This window comes from Melanerpes formicivorus, unplaced genomic scaffold (genome assembly GCF_026170545.1).
Source record: "Melanerpes formicivorus ecotype bairdi unplaced genomic scaffold, bMelFor1.0.p_v2 SCAF_2, whole genome shotgun sequence".
In the NCBI taxonomy this organism is placed as follows: Eukaryota; Metazoa; Chordata; class Aves; order Piciformes; family Picidae; genus Melanerpes; species Melanerpes formicivorus.
The window spans coordinates 26,413,826-26,430,437 of record NW_027142354.1 but is presented as its reverse complement, the minus strand read 5'-3'; the positions used below and the strand labels follow the sequence as shown (position 1 = coordinate 26,430,437).

The window sequence follows — 16,612 nt, the reverse complement described above, 5'->3', positions numbered from 1 at the left end:
CAAACTCTGTTTAAAATTTGGCTTCACCAGAGGATCAACTGGCTAAGAGCTACAGGACATCAGATATTTACCTTGCTATTCAATACTCTCATTGCTCCTCTCTCTGTCTTTTTCTTTTTCTGTGTCTTATTCATGGCTAATGTCCTCTGAATATTTACGTTCCTGATTTGAAACCAGCACCCTTACTCACAGAGAAACATTCTGGAAATAGAAAAACTGAAATATACAGGTGTCACTTCAGCAAGATCTTATAACTCCGAAGTGCCTGGTACCAAATCAACATTTAATCATGAGGACATGAGTTGATCAGCCTGGTTTTGCCCCTCTATGTTTTCAAAGAAGCTTTCATTTAATGCTGTGAACTAGTTTGGAAGAACTATGCTAAAATTGCTTAGCTGTAACAAGTGATACCACCAAGAGTGAAACACAAATGAGCCCCCTAGGAATGAGCCAAACTTTAGCACCGTGTCCTTGGAGCACGAAATTGGAGTTATGCCTCTGGTTTTGGCAGGCACTTCACTTCTGCCAGTTTAAGTCATTTTTTCCCAGCTGACATTTCACTGGGAAGATGCAGAACTGTTTAGTTCCAAGAAGCCAACGAGAAGGTACTTTGTAGGAAGAGGGAAGAGGACAGTGACTGGAATGGTGCTCCTGGCCTCTCTGACCCCAGTCAGGGGCAGCTAGAGAGAGCAATTCTGTCTAGTCACTTCCTACAGACAAGCATATAAACACTCATCAGGCACAGAAAGACACTGGAACAATTACATAATTTTTTGAGTTCCTCTGGTTTCTGGAATTTAGTATATATCCTTGGCAGGTAAGTATCCTTGAATTTATTGCAGTATAATTCCTGAGTTCATGCAGGGCATCTTCCCTGTCTTCAGGCTTCCACTTGTAGACAGTAGCACAGCTACAAAGCTAAGCAGCAAAGAGATGACACTGATTTCAGAAACTGACACAAAACTCCACGTGTTGTTACTCAGGTAGAGGCAGCAGTTATTTATACAGCAGATGCTGGGGGGTGCTTACGATGCAGAGAATACTCCTGTCATTCCTATCCAATCTAGGTCAGAGCACCTTTTTTTTTTCCACTTTGGAAACTGAAGCTAGCATTGCTGATATACAATTATAATGTTCTGGGCTTTCAATACCTTAATAAGCTGGAGAGTAATTATATCCCTTTGTTTGCTCAGTATATTTAACAAATAATTATAATTCACTCAATTCTTTTCTTTGTTTTGGCATATTAGCATAGTCCTCTCTCCCCTGTTTCCTTTCACAGAAACTGTGGGGTGATTTTTGTATGCACGTTCTTGGCAGGGGTTACACTTACAAAAGCACCCTAAAAATTTTCTGATGGAAATTCCACCTCAAGGATCTTTTCTAGCTCTCCAATAGGAAAATATCAAATCTATAGAAAAAATAACTGTGAAGGCAGATGTTGCACTGCCTGCTGATGTAGACTGTTGGCTCTGTCCATGGGGGTGAGTTAAACAACAAATGCATTTTGAACTTGAGATTCCAGGTACCACAGAAACCTGGACTCCTCTTCCCAAAATATTTCCAGAAGCAGTACATCCAAAGGCCCATCTGAATGCATCTTCCCCTTATCTCTTCCCTTCATTTTTGTGCAACTGGATTATTTTTTTTTTAATAATTTTTGTTATTGCTCACTGGTCCTGACATTCTGACTTTGATGTTTACTGCACTCTGCTAATCTGTATTTGAGACAATTTCCAGGGAGACGTCTTTCCTGCTGTTTTGAGCAGATAGGGACTACATCTCTTGGGACACGTTAAGTGTGCAGCCCTGCCTGATAGCACCCAGAAGGGCATTAAACACAAGACTCCTTTTGGGAGGAGGCCTGCAACACCCCCCATCAGGCTACCAGCCCTAGAGTATTTTTAACCCTAGAGTATTTTTAACAACAGATTCAAAATATCTTTTTCTCACAGTTATTTTTGAAGCTATATTTTAGTGCTTTTTGTTCTGCTCAATACTGTTGTAACATGCTGTATAGAAATTACTGACAAAAACACTGTCAAGGGAGCAGAGAAGTGGAAAGGGAAGGAAGAGAAATTAACTACCACTACTTCTTCCCTCTTTTTTTTCTTTTTTTTTTTTTTTTTTTCAAGTAGCCCCTCCTGACCTGTGAAGATTTTTTGCAGCTCCAAACAGGACAGTACTATTTTGATAATTCAGTTCTCAAACCTTACTGCAGTAGGGCAGGGAAGGAAAAGAGGTATACATGCAAATCAAATATTATCCTTTAATGGATTTGCACTCACAGCATGTCCCACAGCACACCATTATAAGCATTTACACTAGACAATGATCACATTTCTGAAGTCTTTATCTTCTTCCCATTGAAGGCATTGGCCATAAGAATTAGATTTCATATCTTAATGAGAGCTTAGTCCCAACAATACCATGTCTCTCATTGCCTGTTTTGTCTTGATGGAAATACACATTGCTGGCACGTCTTAGTGAGAACACTTCTCTTTTCTCTAATGTATCAGCTTCTTAGACAGCTGTCTTGTCCTGAATTATACAGCTATGATTTTTATTGTCTACAAAACAGAAAAAAAACACATAATCACTCCCAGTTTATGTTAGGCATACTTCAGTGGATGTAGTATATCTATATCTTCATTATTTTTGTGCTGTGGGTAAAATTGTGATGCCTCAGAGGGTAAACAGGAAGAAACAGTGGACAAGGGACACAACACTCTTTTCAAATGACTAGGTGGAATTTTGATGTTCTGAAAACAAAGAGCTGATTGAGAAGTTATTGCAAGTAGTAACATATTTCATACTTACTCCTTTGTCTTTCCAGACTTCTGAAAGTGACCAGTAGCAAGACTTAAATAGTATATGATGAATATTAAGGAAAACAAATCTTTGCACTTAAAAATAATATTGTTCAACTGTACAGCTGTAGTCAGACAACCACCAGCCACATAAGTTTCTGTACTTAGTTCCCATGCGTTGTCTGCCCAGCCTGCAGAGCAGTCTTCTTGCAGAATGGCATTCCACTGTACCCCTAATTGCATATGGAAATGAAAATTTTTTAGGGTCCTGTTCACTTTTACTCTTGGTAGTCTAGTAATGTTTCCAGTTCACTGACAGTTTGGTTGCAAATCCAGACATCAATAAGTTTTTCCATAGGAACATCATTAAAATCCAGGACTGGCACAGGGAATAGACAACACTGCTGAGGGCAGCTGACAACTGCAGTGAGCAAAGGCACCTGCCCTGCCTGTTTGTTTTCTCTTTAGCCAGGTGTGGGAGGCAGCTTTGCTGCAGGACTCTACAGAAACCCTGCTTGGGTCGGGGTTAGTCATTCCAGGTGAACTCAGCTCCTGCATCCAGCCCTTAGCAAGTGGCAAAAGCAGCTACAGGTTGTCCCTCCAGCTCAGCTGCATCAGCTCTACCACTCTCCGTCACTGGAGCAGGCTGCAATCTCCCATCCTCAGGACATCAAAGCCCAGTGGTGCTAACCTCACTGAGAAGTCCCCAGGCTGTTTAGACCACTACTGTAGACAGCCCCAAGCTCAGAGAGCATTGATCATATTCGTACCCACACTCAGAGCTATAAGGCAGACATTGCTGAGCACTTGCGTAGGACAATGCTGCTTTCTCTCATGTTTGGTGAAGCCCCAGCTCTTTCTTCACGCCACCATGCTCTGAGCTTTCAGTCATAGTGTGACAATCTGGAGCACATAAGTTGGATGTTACCTGCCAAGAGGTTAACCCTTACCTGGGCTTGTGAAGGTCTAAAAGCAGAGTCAAAGCCATTCTGCAGAGAGTCCAGAAAAGGCTGGATTTTGTAGAGGCCATGTGTTGTCTGGCTCGAGCGGAAGGCCACAACATGGAAGTACTTCAGGATCTTCTCAAACCGTGATTGTGTCATGATAAGTGCAATGCTCTTGTTGCTATAGAAGCCACTGCTCCAGATGCTGAGAACAGACTCACAGTGGTGGATGCTGGTTGATATCATGTAGCCTAAGAAGGCCTTCATTTCTGACAAAGTGACATCGATCCAGGCGTCGTCACTGCCGAACCTCTCCTGGTACTTCTTGGCATACATGTTGGTTTGGACCACCATATTCTTTAGTACATTGTCAGGGACAAAGAGTTGAAAAAAGTCCATGGCACTTGCAGTCAGGGGCATTTTTCGTGTTGGACCTAGGATAAAAGCAAGAAGGGAAGATAAGTGCGCTCTTGATCATCACAAGGCACGCTCAATGCTAGCAGGATTAACTTTCTAAAGCAGGAAAGTAAGACCAAAGTGATGGCATGTCAGCTAATTCCTTGGAAAGTGTACCCTCTGTCTGACAGATTTCATCAGGAAACTTCCTCATATATTCTGTCTTCCTCCTACATGATACAGCTACAACAATGCTGAATAGTTTTCCCTCTGCTCTGCCCGCTCATTGGTTTGTAGCATGGAGGTCTGTGAGGCAATACATTTATTTTTTCCACTTACACACTATGTGTACATTTACCTGTTTTGGCCTTTTTATGGATAGTCTTTTATTTGTCTATATGCATGTCAAAGCAGTGCCTTTCCTAAAACAGCCCAGAAGGAAGGTCTCCAAGTACTCCAGAGAGAGAATGCTGATCCCAGCCCAGCTGACATGATTCCTGGGCACTAGAATCTGATCTCACCTTTTCTTTTGCACCTCTAACTCCTGTCCAGTTCATTTGTCATTATTCCCCTGACTTTCAAATCTGTTTCTGCTGCACACGTAGAGACACATAGATCCTGTTTATGTGTTTCCAAATTTTGTGCCTCTGCCACCACACTGGAGCCTTATCCTGAACTCTGATGTCCCAATGCCCCCTAGGTTACCAGAAAAGTCAGACACCACACGGCTAGAGTTGCTGCTCCACATCCCAGGGGTTATTTTTAGTATTACAATGGTCCTCTTCCTCCTCCAATGTAATCAGCCTTTTCACCAATCTTTTACCTTCTCTGCCAGTTTCAACTATTCCAGGAGAAGGGAAGGGTGGGATTGGGGGTGTGGTAAAAAGGCAGTGGCTCTAAGGATTGGCAGCACTGTATCAGTGTAACAAGGTTATCCAGTCAGACACCAGATTACATTAAGCCAAATTAGGAACATTGAGCCTGCAATACCAGGGATGCAGACACCAGTCCTTACAGTCCTCTCTCCTCTAATTAAGCTCCATTTTAAAAATAGTTTTTCATGCTCCCACCCCATGGCAGCCCTTAGACACAAGATAAAGGCTATGGAGACAGAGACATCTTCTATTCTTCTACAGAAGCAGTGAAAATCAATTCACCTGATGGGGGCAGCCTGGATAAACCCAATGGACAGGGCAGTGCTTCAAAGCAGTGCAAAAGATAGTGTTGTAATTAAAATCCCTAAGGGTTGGATCAAATAAATACTGTGCCTTAGTTTAACAGCCTTCAGCCTTGGGACTGTCTGAAAAACACCCTTCTTGATCAGAAGTAGGAGGAAAACAGCTTCTCATTTCAACTTTTACCTAACCAGAGTGAGTCTTCCTTGTACTACATGGATGCTTGGATCTCAGCATCAGCTCTTCCAGACAAACCAGAGTACAAGATTTATCATACTGCAGTCTGGCTCTGCAATGATCCTCTACTGTGTTGTTCATACCACACTCTCTAGTACCCCAGTACATCAGTTCACACCCTTAGTGCAACAACTACAGCTTGCAGAAATTCTGCATGAAATAGTACTACAAAACTACACGAATACTGTGTTTAGACTTGCTCTTAAGCCTTAATATTTGGGTGCAGTCTGGTGAACTCAAGCTATTAGAAGGACTGCAAAACTAGCACCAAGGCTTTGAAACAGTGAACCTGTTTATTGGAAAAAAATGTCCAAAAAATCCTGAGCAAAAGCAGGTTGCAGGATTGTTTTGTTTGTTTTCTTTTTTTCCAAGTGCAATGGGGAAATACACATATATTTAAATATTACTTTCCTATTTTTATTTGTGAGATTGAGAAACAGTTCAGCTGAAAGCACATTGCTCTACACAGCAAGACCAAAGTAAAGAGCCCCACATAAACCATGGTCTGCAAAATTTCAGCTTAAATGATAAAAGGTTTTCATTATCAAGTCAAAACTGTGTGGTTATAAGAGATATAGTTACTTAACCTTAACTGCTATTGTAATAATAAAGTCTCTTAACAAAGAGTTTTCTTTTGGTGAAGTGATTTATATACCACTAGTGCCCACTAAACTTAAAGCTGACATAAAATGCTCTACAAATGATTTTGTATGAATGACTTGAAGTACATCACATCCTGCTTCCCCACAACTTAATCAAGTTTTGACATTCTACAGCAGACACAGCTTTCTGACAACAACACACTGCACAAAGTGCATTCTTAGTTATGCAGGAAGTCCTGAGTAGATACTGAATAGAACTCCAGAACCCAAGCAACCCTCTAGATAGAGCATACAAGTAGTTTTCAAATTCTCACCGTTAGAAACAGAAGCTGGGAGCAGGGGTAATATTTCAGATCTTGCCTACAGCAACCAAAATACATCCATACAGCATTAGGTGTTGTGAAACATGTCTGTCTCAAGACAGGTGCATATGGACAATATAATGGACTTTAGAAAGTCAAGAGCAGTTAGAAGCACATAAAGGTACTTCAAGATGCAGTTAGTTTTTGGTAGCAGCACAAGTTTACCTTCAGAAATTATAATGGAAAACTGCCAGATACACTGGATAGGACAATCCTTGCTTACCTAGCAGTCCTGCTCCACCAACACAGAATCTCTTGCTCTCCATCTTGAAATAAGCATGCAAGATTTGTAACCCACTGGCCATGCAGAACCCACCCAGCTCTAAAAATGTGAGCTGAATCACTTTATGACTCAAACGTCAACCTAGCTGTTGACTACATATAGTTCTGGAAGTCCCTTTATAATCTCCTTGTCTTAGAAAACAGTATTTGTTGGCAAAGTGAGCACAACTGATTCATAGTTTACTGATACACAGCAAAGAGTGACAGTGAATTTCTGTAGGAGGATAATTGCATTTTTAACATGAATTGGGTTTTGCATAGTTAATAACTAACCTAAAATATTTAAATATGGCTTTCCGTCTAAGCAGACAAATACATCTCACGTAAAGAGTACACTGCCTATAAATCTTAAACAGTGAAATTGTACTTCTAAAGGATTTTTACATTGACTTAAATGGCTCTTACTCAGAAAATACTCATATGAAAGAGTTCAGTGATCCGTATATGTGCTGTTTACCTTTCAAAGCTTTACTTAAATAAAATAGCGGCTTTGCCTAGTCTTACATTCTAAGAATTAATATACTATGATGCTCGTAGGTAAAATTCATGTTTTTCTCTCTCCTCTGCCCTAAAGGGCAGTTGTGGCAAATATATTTATTTACATAGGGGCTGTTGCATTAAAACTAATCAGAATTTACAATATAAGTTCATAGAGCACATAAGCACTCTTCAAATTTCCAAACATAGAGCTACACCCAGTGTTCCATGCACACACAGGATGGGGAGAGAGCTCCACCGAGTAACCTCAGGGCAGCACAAGCACCAGCATCAGTACTTTGAGCTTGCTTTAAGTGACTTTGCAGAACATGGAAACTAACATAAACTTCCCCCAGTATCACACAGAATCACCAAGGTTGGAAGAGACCTCAAAGATCATCAAGTCCAACCCATCACCACAGACCCCATGACTAAACCATGGCACCAAGTGCCATGTCCAATACGATACAATGCACACAAACTCTTCCTCTTTCTTGTCATCCTACCAGCAAAAATGTGCATGTGCAATCAGCATCAATCACCTTGTAAATCATTACTGCTACTAGATCCTCTTTTGACCAGGTTTATTCCATTTTCCATTTTGCACTCAGAAGGAATATCTCCACTACACAGCCACAGCTATTTGAACCGTTAAGAATAGACTCAAAATAAATGAAGATGCTAAGCAGGGAAAGCCATACTGGAGATACAATTGTGGAGCAGAGGCTGGCATCTCGCCCTCACTCTGCACGCATTGCAGAGCTTGTTTTGGCTCAACTCAGCTCAGGGAAAACTGCAGTAGCCTTGCTGGGTCTGATGCTTAGCAAGAGCGCAGGCTGTAGGCTCAGCTTCTTGACAAACATACAAATTGCAGAAAAAAACAGAAAGACTTAATAAAAAACTCACATGAAATTTCTGTGTGACCATCCTTCAAGCAGTCCCTGCTTGTCCTCCTAAGATTTCTGGTCTGCTTTCTCTGAGGAATCCTTACCCGTCACAATCTTCCCTCTGCTTCAATACTAGCAGTGTTCCTAGCCTTCTTTACTGAGGAGTATGTTAGAAAAAAAAAAATGAACTCTGTGTCAATTAACCGATTTTTCCTTACTTAATGGTTTGCAGGACTAAGTAATTTGAGTGCATTTTTAGTAGGTTAATTTATCCTTTTCCATTTATCCTGTTCCAATTACCAACCTGTTATTTAGGCTCGAAGTTCATGGACTTAAAATAAAAGTTTCAAAACCTCTTGTAATCTATCATTGCTTACAAGACAAAATACAAAAGTTAAGGAGGTCAAAAGCATTGTCATTTTGGGCAGGATAAATTACATGTGCAAGAGCTAAACATAGTACAAGAAAATTCTCCATTGTTCTGCAAAAGGCATTGCTCTCATTGAAAGTGTAAATGAGGTTCATGGCAAAATACCCCATTATGCTGATAGACCCATTGCCTCCAATACTCCTGTATCAGGCACAGGAGTGGCAGACGCATCAGTTTAAGACTTCATAAGTAATTTTTTGGTCCTCTTAGAGCAGAAGTCTAACACTTCATAGTCACACGAGGACAGCACAATTAGGTGCATTGCATACAGATACATAACTAAGAAAAATCTATCTATAACACAGTAATTTTTGGCAACAGGAAATATTTTCTCCTCGGATAAAAGACACAGCTTTCAAAGACTAGAGTTTGAAAAGCCAATTAATTCCTTCTTCCTAAGTGCAATCAATTAGAGACTGTTTTATATTTCTGATAAGTTATTTTTTCCAAAAGACCACAATACGATTTTTGAGGCTTATTTAGAGAACATTGAAAAAGGCTGGCAAAAGATTTGTGTCAGAAAATACACATTCATAAAAAACTAATAATCATGTTTTAATGGAAAGTGTCAGTTGATGAAATATGACAGACAGTTTAAACAATTTTTCATCTTTCCCAATGTTTAGAGACCAACAGAAAGAGCTGAAAAGTCAGCAGTGAAAACAAAGCCAATTTTAAAATACTTCCCAAGTGAGATTTTTCAGAATTTTGGTTTCACACTAAGCTCCCTCACATAAACTTTCATGTCAATTCTATTCTTAATCACAACAGATCGTTCTCAAGCCATAGGCATTTTGATGGCCTTATGACAAGCCTGTCGAGACAGTTTAAGTAAGTTCATGTAGCAGTTCTTGTCTGTATTTTATTTCAGTTTAATTCAGATACTGCTCTCCTGTAGGAAACAGGCCAGGTCTTTAAAGTTGGAAACTATGCTGTATCTTGTTCATCTTCACTTAAAAAGCATCCAAAGCTTCAGTGACAAGTGTACTTTGTTAAATCAAAGGAGTCATCCTAATTTATACCAGCTGTGGTTCTGACCCATATTTTAGGGCAAGTAGATGTTTGTATTTGTTATTTTGGTAGATGAATCTTACTTTCTTTTAGGACTGCCTAGCACAAGTACTCTATATAAAGTAGTTAATACAGAATTCATACTGTGGAGTTACTTGGAAGTCAGAGCCAATCTACAAGGATGCAATAAAAAAACAACTTAACCAACTCCCAAACAGACACTATATTGTCTTCCTTACACAGGAAAGAGAAAACCTGGACATAGCCTTTCCAAAGATTCTGCTCTTCTTAGACCATAATGGCTCTATCAGCAAACCATGCTTTTGGGTAAGTTTAACCTAGGTCACCTACCCTCAGAAACTTAGCTTGCACTTTTGTCTGAGTGCTCAGTAGAACACTCCTTTGCTCTACATTTTGTTTCAGTTAAGCTTGTTCCAAGTTATTTAGCAAAGTGTGATTTGTCTGCACTTTTCCAGCCTCTAGATGTCTTTGACAATGCCTCCACATCTGCATATAATAATGGTTGTCACAATAATCGTTTCAAACGGCTTCCATGAAAGGACACTTTCTTTTTCCTCCCCAGCACTAAAGAGGATTGTTTTTCTCACAACATCAGTGATAAAGTGATCCACATACTGCAGTCCAACTTCTATCCACTGCTAGAATTAGAAGCTGGGTTTAAAAGCAATCCAAGGACAAATGAAAGAGGACTGAAAATTAATGTACAGCTGCTTAGTTCTGACTATGGTCAAGAGTCCCTGGCCTCTGCACCAGACAGTGCTGAGTTATGACACATTAGATAAAAAGCTTTAATAAACAAAACACTAAAATTTAAACTAAACAGTAAAACTTAGCAAAGTATTTAGTAAACTAAGGAACCTCATGCAATTCAGCTTGTTTCCCTGCTGTATACTAGATCCAGTTTCACATCTAACTTTCTTCAGCATTAGAGCAAACCTCTTAAAAGTCAAGTCTAGCATGTCAACTCGGAATAGGTCAGGGACACATAATGTACCTGTTCCCACCCAACACAAAAAGCCTTCCCACTCAAAGTGATGGTGGCCACCCAAGGCCTAAGGTGATAATCAAGGTGCCCTGACCATTCTTCTTGCCCCATACTACTGTGGAAATGGTGAGGAGCTTGAGAACTTCCTGCTGCATCAGCTTCCATGGCAATTGTTCACTACACTTTCTTTTGCTACTGTAGGAAAGCATGCACCTGCATTTCTGGGTGCATTCCCCCAGTGTATTAGGCAGAGGGGCAGATGAAAGTTCAAATATTTTCTTCACACAACTAAGATGCAAGTGAAGTTCATGTATCTGGAATACTTGCTAGGGCCACGGCTCCTTTACACATGAACTGTATCACTTTGTGGACTTGAGTTGCTTTCTGCTTCTACTCATGTCCTGGTTGTTAGACTGCCTTTTTCCATCCTTGTTGTGCCTGCCCTTAGAATTGACCAATGCCACAGGCTGTTTGAACATTTGAACTCAAAATAGCCAAGCTGCTGGGAAGTTCAATAAATTCTTTCTATATATCTGCACATCAACATACCTAATTCTCTCACCACATGCATTACATATTCTACAACACTCCCACTGCTTAGGCTTCCTAATAACTCTCATAAACTCACAACTTCTCTGTTTTGAGAAAATGGGGGGTGGGGGGAACATGAATTTATTACTTATACTGGCTGTGCTAACTTCAGTGAGTTCTGTCTGCAGAAAGTGAGTCAGAACCACCACAACTTGGAGCCAAACAGTGCATGAGGATCCTCAGCAACAGAACATTGCCCTTACAACCTCTGCCTGGCTACGGTGTGGAGCCAGTTCAACATCTGGCAGTGAGCTCCCCCCACAGCTCCCATCATGCTGTGCAGCTGCCAGGGCACAAGCAGAGCAGAAACCAGGCCATGGAACTAGATTTGTAAAGAAGGGCATCCTGTCTTTCTCCACAGCCTTTCAGTTACTTTGGAGCCAAGGTCCACCTCCGTGAACATTCTTAGTATGCTATACTCTCAGATCATACAGGGAAGATGTGAGGTCACCAGACAGGCACTGCTTACTGGTAGCCATCTATCACAACGAAGAGCAGCTACACTTGGAGGTCATCTAGTCCACACTTCGGGGGGGCTGCCAACATATGAACCAAAGAAAGCTGAAAGACCTTAGAGGACTTTATCACTGTAAGAATATGCCTCAGCTTACAAAAAGAAGAATTAGCTTGTGTTTCTCATTTTGGACCTAGCAGAAACAGAGATTTCATACAGCAGAGACTTCCAAAGAATTTCATGGGATTTATGCTCACTTCATGATTCATACTTACATAAATAAATAAATAGTTGTTGGTGATGAAATACAGGTCACATTAAGGTGTGAAGTGGAAAACAAAAGCAATGTATCTTTCTGCTATATAAAAACTAGGTCCATTAGTTTGGGAACAACCACTGCAAAGTGTGTCCTTGTGTTTACTAAGTGCCAAGCATTTCACTGGGTTAAAAACCACCTGGATGACCAGGCCCAAAGCATGGTGGTGAACAGATTCAAATCCAGTTGGTGCCTGATCACTAGTGGTGTTCCCCAGAGCTCAGTGCTGGGGCCACTCTTGTTCAGTATCTTCAGCAATGATCTGGATGAGGGGATTGAGGGCACCCTCAGTAAGTTTGCAGATGAAAATAAGATGGGAAAGAGTGTTGATCTGCTCAAAGTTAGAAAGGCTTTGCAGAGTGATCTGGACAGGCTGGATCAAGGTGCCAATGTGTGTATGAGGTTTAACAAGGCCAACTGCCAGGTCCTTCACTTGGGTCACAACACCACCAGGCAATGCTACAGGTATGAGTAACAGTGGCTGGAAAGTTGTCCATTACAAAATAACCTAGGGGTGCTGGTCAACAGCCAGATGAATGCAAGACAGCAAAGTGCTCAGGTAGCCAAGAAGGCCAACAGCATCCTGGCCTGTATCTGGAATAGTGTGGCCAGCAGGAGCAGGGAAGTGATGGCACCCTTGTACTTGACATTGGTAAGGCCACATCTCAAATACTGTGTTCAGTTTTGGGCCCATCACTGCAAGAAGGGCTTTGAGGTGCTGGCACATGTCCAGAGAAGGGCAATGAAGCTGGTGAAGGGTCTGAAGAACAGATTTCATAAGAAGATGCTGAGAGAACTTGGATTGTTTAGTCTGGAACAGATGAGACTGAGGGGAGACCTCATTGCTTTCTACAACTACCTGAACAGAGGTCTTAGGGGGATGGGGGGTGGTCTCCCTAGTATCAAGTGATAAAACAAGAAGAAATGACCTCAAGTTGTGTCAGGGAAGGTTCAAATTGGATATTAGGAAAAAATTCCTTACTGAAAGAGTGGTCAGGCACTGGAGTATGTTGACCAGGGAGGTGGTGGGGTCATGGTCCCCGGAGGTGTTCAAAAACTCTGCAGACACAGCATCTTGGGACATGGTTTAATGGCCATGGTGGTGACAGATTGACAGTGGGACTTGATCTTAGAGCTCTTTTCCAACCAAAACTTTGATTCCTACCAAGGCTTCTGGGTATTATCATAGAAATAATAGCTTTCCATTTTGTAACCACAGATTATGACATTTATAGCTCAAAACCTCAGAGACTGGAGCTTCACATTTTCTAGCCCTAGTCCTCCTCATGCAGTTTTCACAGCAGGTATCAGAAGAGGTCTTTGGTTTACCAGAAGAGTTAAACATGGAAAAATCTGTCTAGAACAAAAACCTGTAACTTATTAGATGTCATAGGCAGAGTCAGTGGCAGGCTTAAAGTAACATTTTAGTAACATGAAAATAAGGATGTTTCTGAGTATATTCTTTGCTCTGTAAACTCTGGCCCCACATCCTGTCCCCCACGCTCTTACCTACTTCTGGATTGGTTTCTTAAAGAAGAAAGATGTAAGCTGCTTTTTTAATACAATGCTGGTTTATGATTTCATGATATGATTGAGTGCATTTACTTGGTGACAATTTAAACAAGGGCTGTGAATTTTTTACTATTGCTCACAGACAGAAGTGATGCTCCCCTTCCAAACTGCCTGCCCACCAAGACAGAGCAATTATTTCCCAAATTCTGGAACTGGGAGTCAGCCTCCCTGAACGTTTTACTCTGTGACTAATATGCCCTTCTATCTTCCTTTTTAACTTGCACACCAACAAGCAAGCAAAATGGGCCTGCAGGTTTCTGGCTTCCTGTGGCAAATGACTGTCTTATTCTCCCTCACTCCCTCTTACATCCCCAAACTTGCTGAGAGGGAGCCCTACACATCACAGTCCTCCTGCAGAGGTTTAGAATAAAAGCAAAGGAACAACTGAGCTGTGCATCATCCCCTGGCTGATAGCCTTGGATATAACCAGGCGGATGGATGATGGTAAAGCAGTGGATGAGGTTTACCTAGATTTCAGTAAAGCATTTGACACTGTCTCCCAAAACATCCTTGCAGCTAAACTGAGGCAGTGGGTTCTGGATGATCAGGTAGTGAAGTGGATTGAGAACTCGTTGAAGGAAGGAAGTCAGATAGTTGTGGTCAAGGGGACAGAGTCTAGTTAGAGGCTTGTATCTAGTGAAGTCCCTCAGGGATCAGTACTGAGACCAGTGCTGTTCAATATATTCACCAACAACCTGGATCAGGGCATTGAGTGCAGTCAGCAAGTTTGCTGATGACACCAAACTGGGTGGAGTGGCTGACACACCAAAGGGTTGTGATGCCATTCAGCAGGACTTGGACAGGCTGGAGAGTTGAGCAGGGAGAAATTTAATGAAGTTCAACAAGGGCAAGGGTAGAGTCTTTCATCTGGGAAAGAACAACCCCACGTACCAGTACAGGTTGGGGACTGAGCTGCTGGAGAGCAGTGAAGGGGAAAATGACCTGAGTGTCCTGTTGGATAGGAGGTTGACCATGAGCCAGCAATATGCTCTTGTGGCCAAGTTGTCTCAGGCTGGCAGTGGGGACATATGCCCTATTTTCCTTCTGCACATTCCCAGCCTTCCCCAGCTAGTTTCTGCTACCTGACTGACTTTCCCCAAGCTCCACTTCCCTGCTGCTTTCCCCACCATTCCACCTGTGGTTTTGAGACAGTGCCACACCTCCAAGTTTCCAGTTCTCTTGGCATTTCACTGAAGTGATGGAATCAGATTTATGTTAGTATTAATTCTTCCAATCTACAACTGTTGTTTCTAAGGATGTATGTTTTGAGGCAAAGATGAGCTATGACATGCAAGTGGTCAGCTTTTGGTTGCAACTGCGTCCAACTCTGTGCTATTGAGTTGTAAGTCACAGAACAAAGATCTGGACCTGTGGCTGCACAAAACCAAAAATAAGATGGTCTAACCTGCTCCGGTTCCTCTTACACTTCTCTCCCTTGCTCCCAGGCACTGGTCTACATAAATTAACAAAGTACTGATACCCACAGTCATTTTCATACATACTTTTTCCATTGAACCCTTTCTGGCAAGGAATATCCAATTAGCAGGTAAGGACAGACCAAGTGTTGTAGTTGCAGATGAAGGAAGTCTGTTGGTGGAGACTTTTCTCTTTCATTTTGAAGACAGTATAATGTTAAAGAGTTGAAAGTTGTGTTTCCTGCTTTTTTCTCTACAATCCACAGGTATGAGCATGCCACACCTACACCCTCTCACACTTCAACTTAGTGTAAGAAGCATTCAAAATCTTGAAGTGTGGATTCACATTCTGTGGGCTTAAAAACAGACCACCAAAAAGGTGATGTACATATTTCTGCAAGTGAGCAAAGAAAAATTGTACCCTTCTGTATAGCCATGCCAGCCCACCCAAATCAATGCAATTTCATAGCAGATGTGAAACAAGTTACATAGACCTGCCCTTTAAAGTTCCTTTCTTGCCTTGGCCAGCTCCTGCTGGGAAGGAAGCACTGAGCATCTGTGTGGAGAACATCAGTGTTTATCTATCTAGCACTACAGTATTTTCTACAAGGAAAACTCAATTCTCTAGATGCTTCACAGACTCTACTTACATCAAATAAACAAAGAAATTAGGGTTTTTTAAGCAAGTCACTCCTTGCATATGGCAAAACTCTTCTTCCTTTTGTTGGTACTGACATCCAAGCATCTCTGCTTCTTTATAACTGTTTTCTAGAAAGCCAAAACCTCTCTTCATGCCCTCACTGAGGGTGCCTCAGTCAGCATTCATTTGTCGGAAACCCTAGCGTCAACTTGGCTCTCCAGCAGAGACCAAGCAATGCTGTTGCTCAAGTCAGGATAATAACATTGCAGCTTTGGCATCAAGAATGCATAGCTGTTTCCAAACTCTTTTTTTCCATTTTCTGATATTTAAAAATGGAATCCCCCAGGAAAAAGAATATCCAAGAACCTCAAGTTTTGATTGCTAAGTGTCTCCCCCACTTTCTTGGCTCTGTGTGGGAGACTAGCAAGGCAAATACAGAATAAGAATATGTATCTCCACAGGGAGCCTCCTGATTTCTGAGCTGTCTGGACTTGACTGCTAAAGGTGGTTTTATATTTCAAACAAATTTGCTCCTTTGCATTGCCCTTCCATTTCCTTGGCCACTCATTGCTTCACAGAGGTCTTTCATTTAAGCAACATTTCTCCCCGTTCATTCTTTAAATTACATTGACTGACTAAAGTAAAATTAAGAAGAGTAAGAAGAGTAACAGACCTGCTGCATCTCATTCAACTCACCAGCTTCTTGCAACATGTCTTAATGTGGCTTCCTTCCTCCTTACTGTGAATGGCCCTGAACAGGCAGCATTTTCCCTTCCACATCAAGACTTGATTACATTCCTCCCCTAGGGCCAGATTCTACAAGTTCCCAAGTGCTATTACCCCCACCGATATTTTGGGGGGCAATGCCTTTGGATTATTAGCAAGGCTGGGCCCAGAGTTTTTAAAACCTTGAGTGATCAACATCTCCAGCCTGACAGGCAACCTAGAATGTTATTTATCTGGGAAGGAGAGAGAAGACAGAGAAAGCAGGTATACAAACTGCTT

The 16,612-nt window shown here is 41.5% G+C and overlaps 1 protein-coding gene across 2 annotated transcripts in view; it reads right to left on the bottom strand.

The window, feature by feature from the left end:
* The window catches only part of PGBD5 (piggyBac transposable element derived 5), a 73,754-nt gene that overhangs the window by 38,939 nt on the left and 18,203 nt on the right, over positions 1–16,612 (bottom strand). For both annotated transcript variants that reach the window (XR_010989284.1, XM_068154066.1), the window contains exon 2: positions 3,761–4,188. Coding sequence is in view for 1 of the 2 variants with exons in the window: in XM_068154066.1 (XP_068010167.1) it covers positions 3,761–4,188 (428 nt within the window). In the remaining variant the exon portion in view is untranslated. The remainder of the gene's footprint in view (positions 1–3,760; positions 4,189–16,612) is intronic.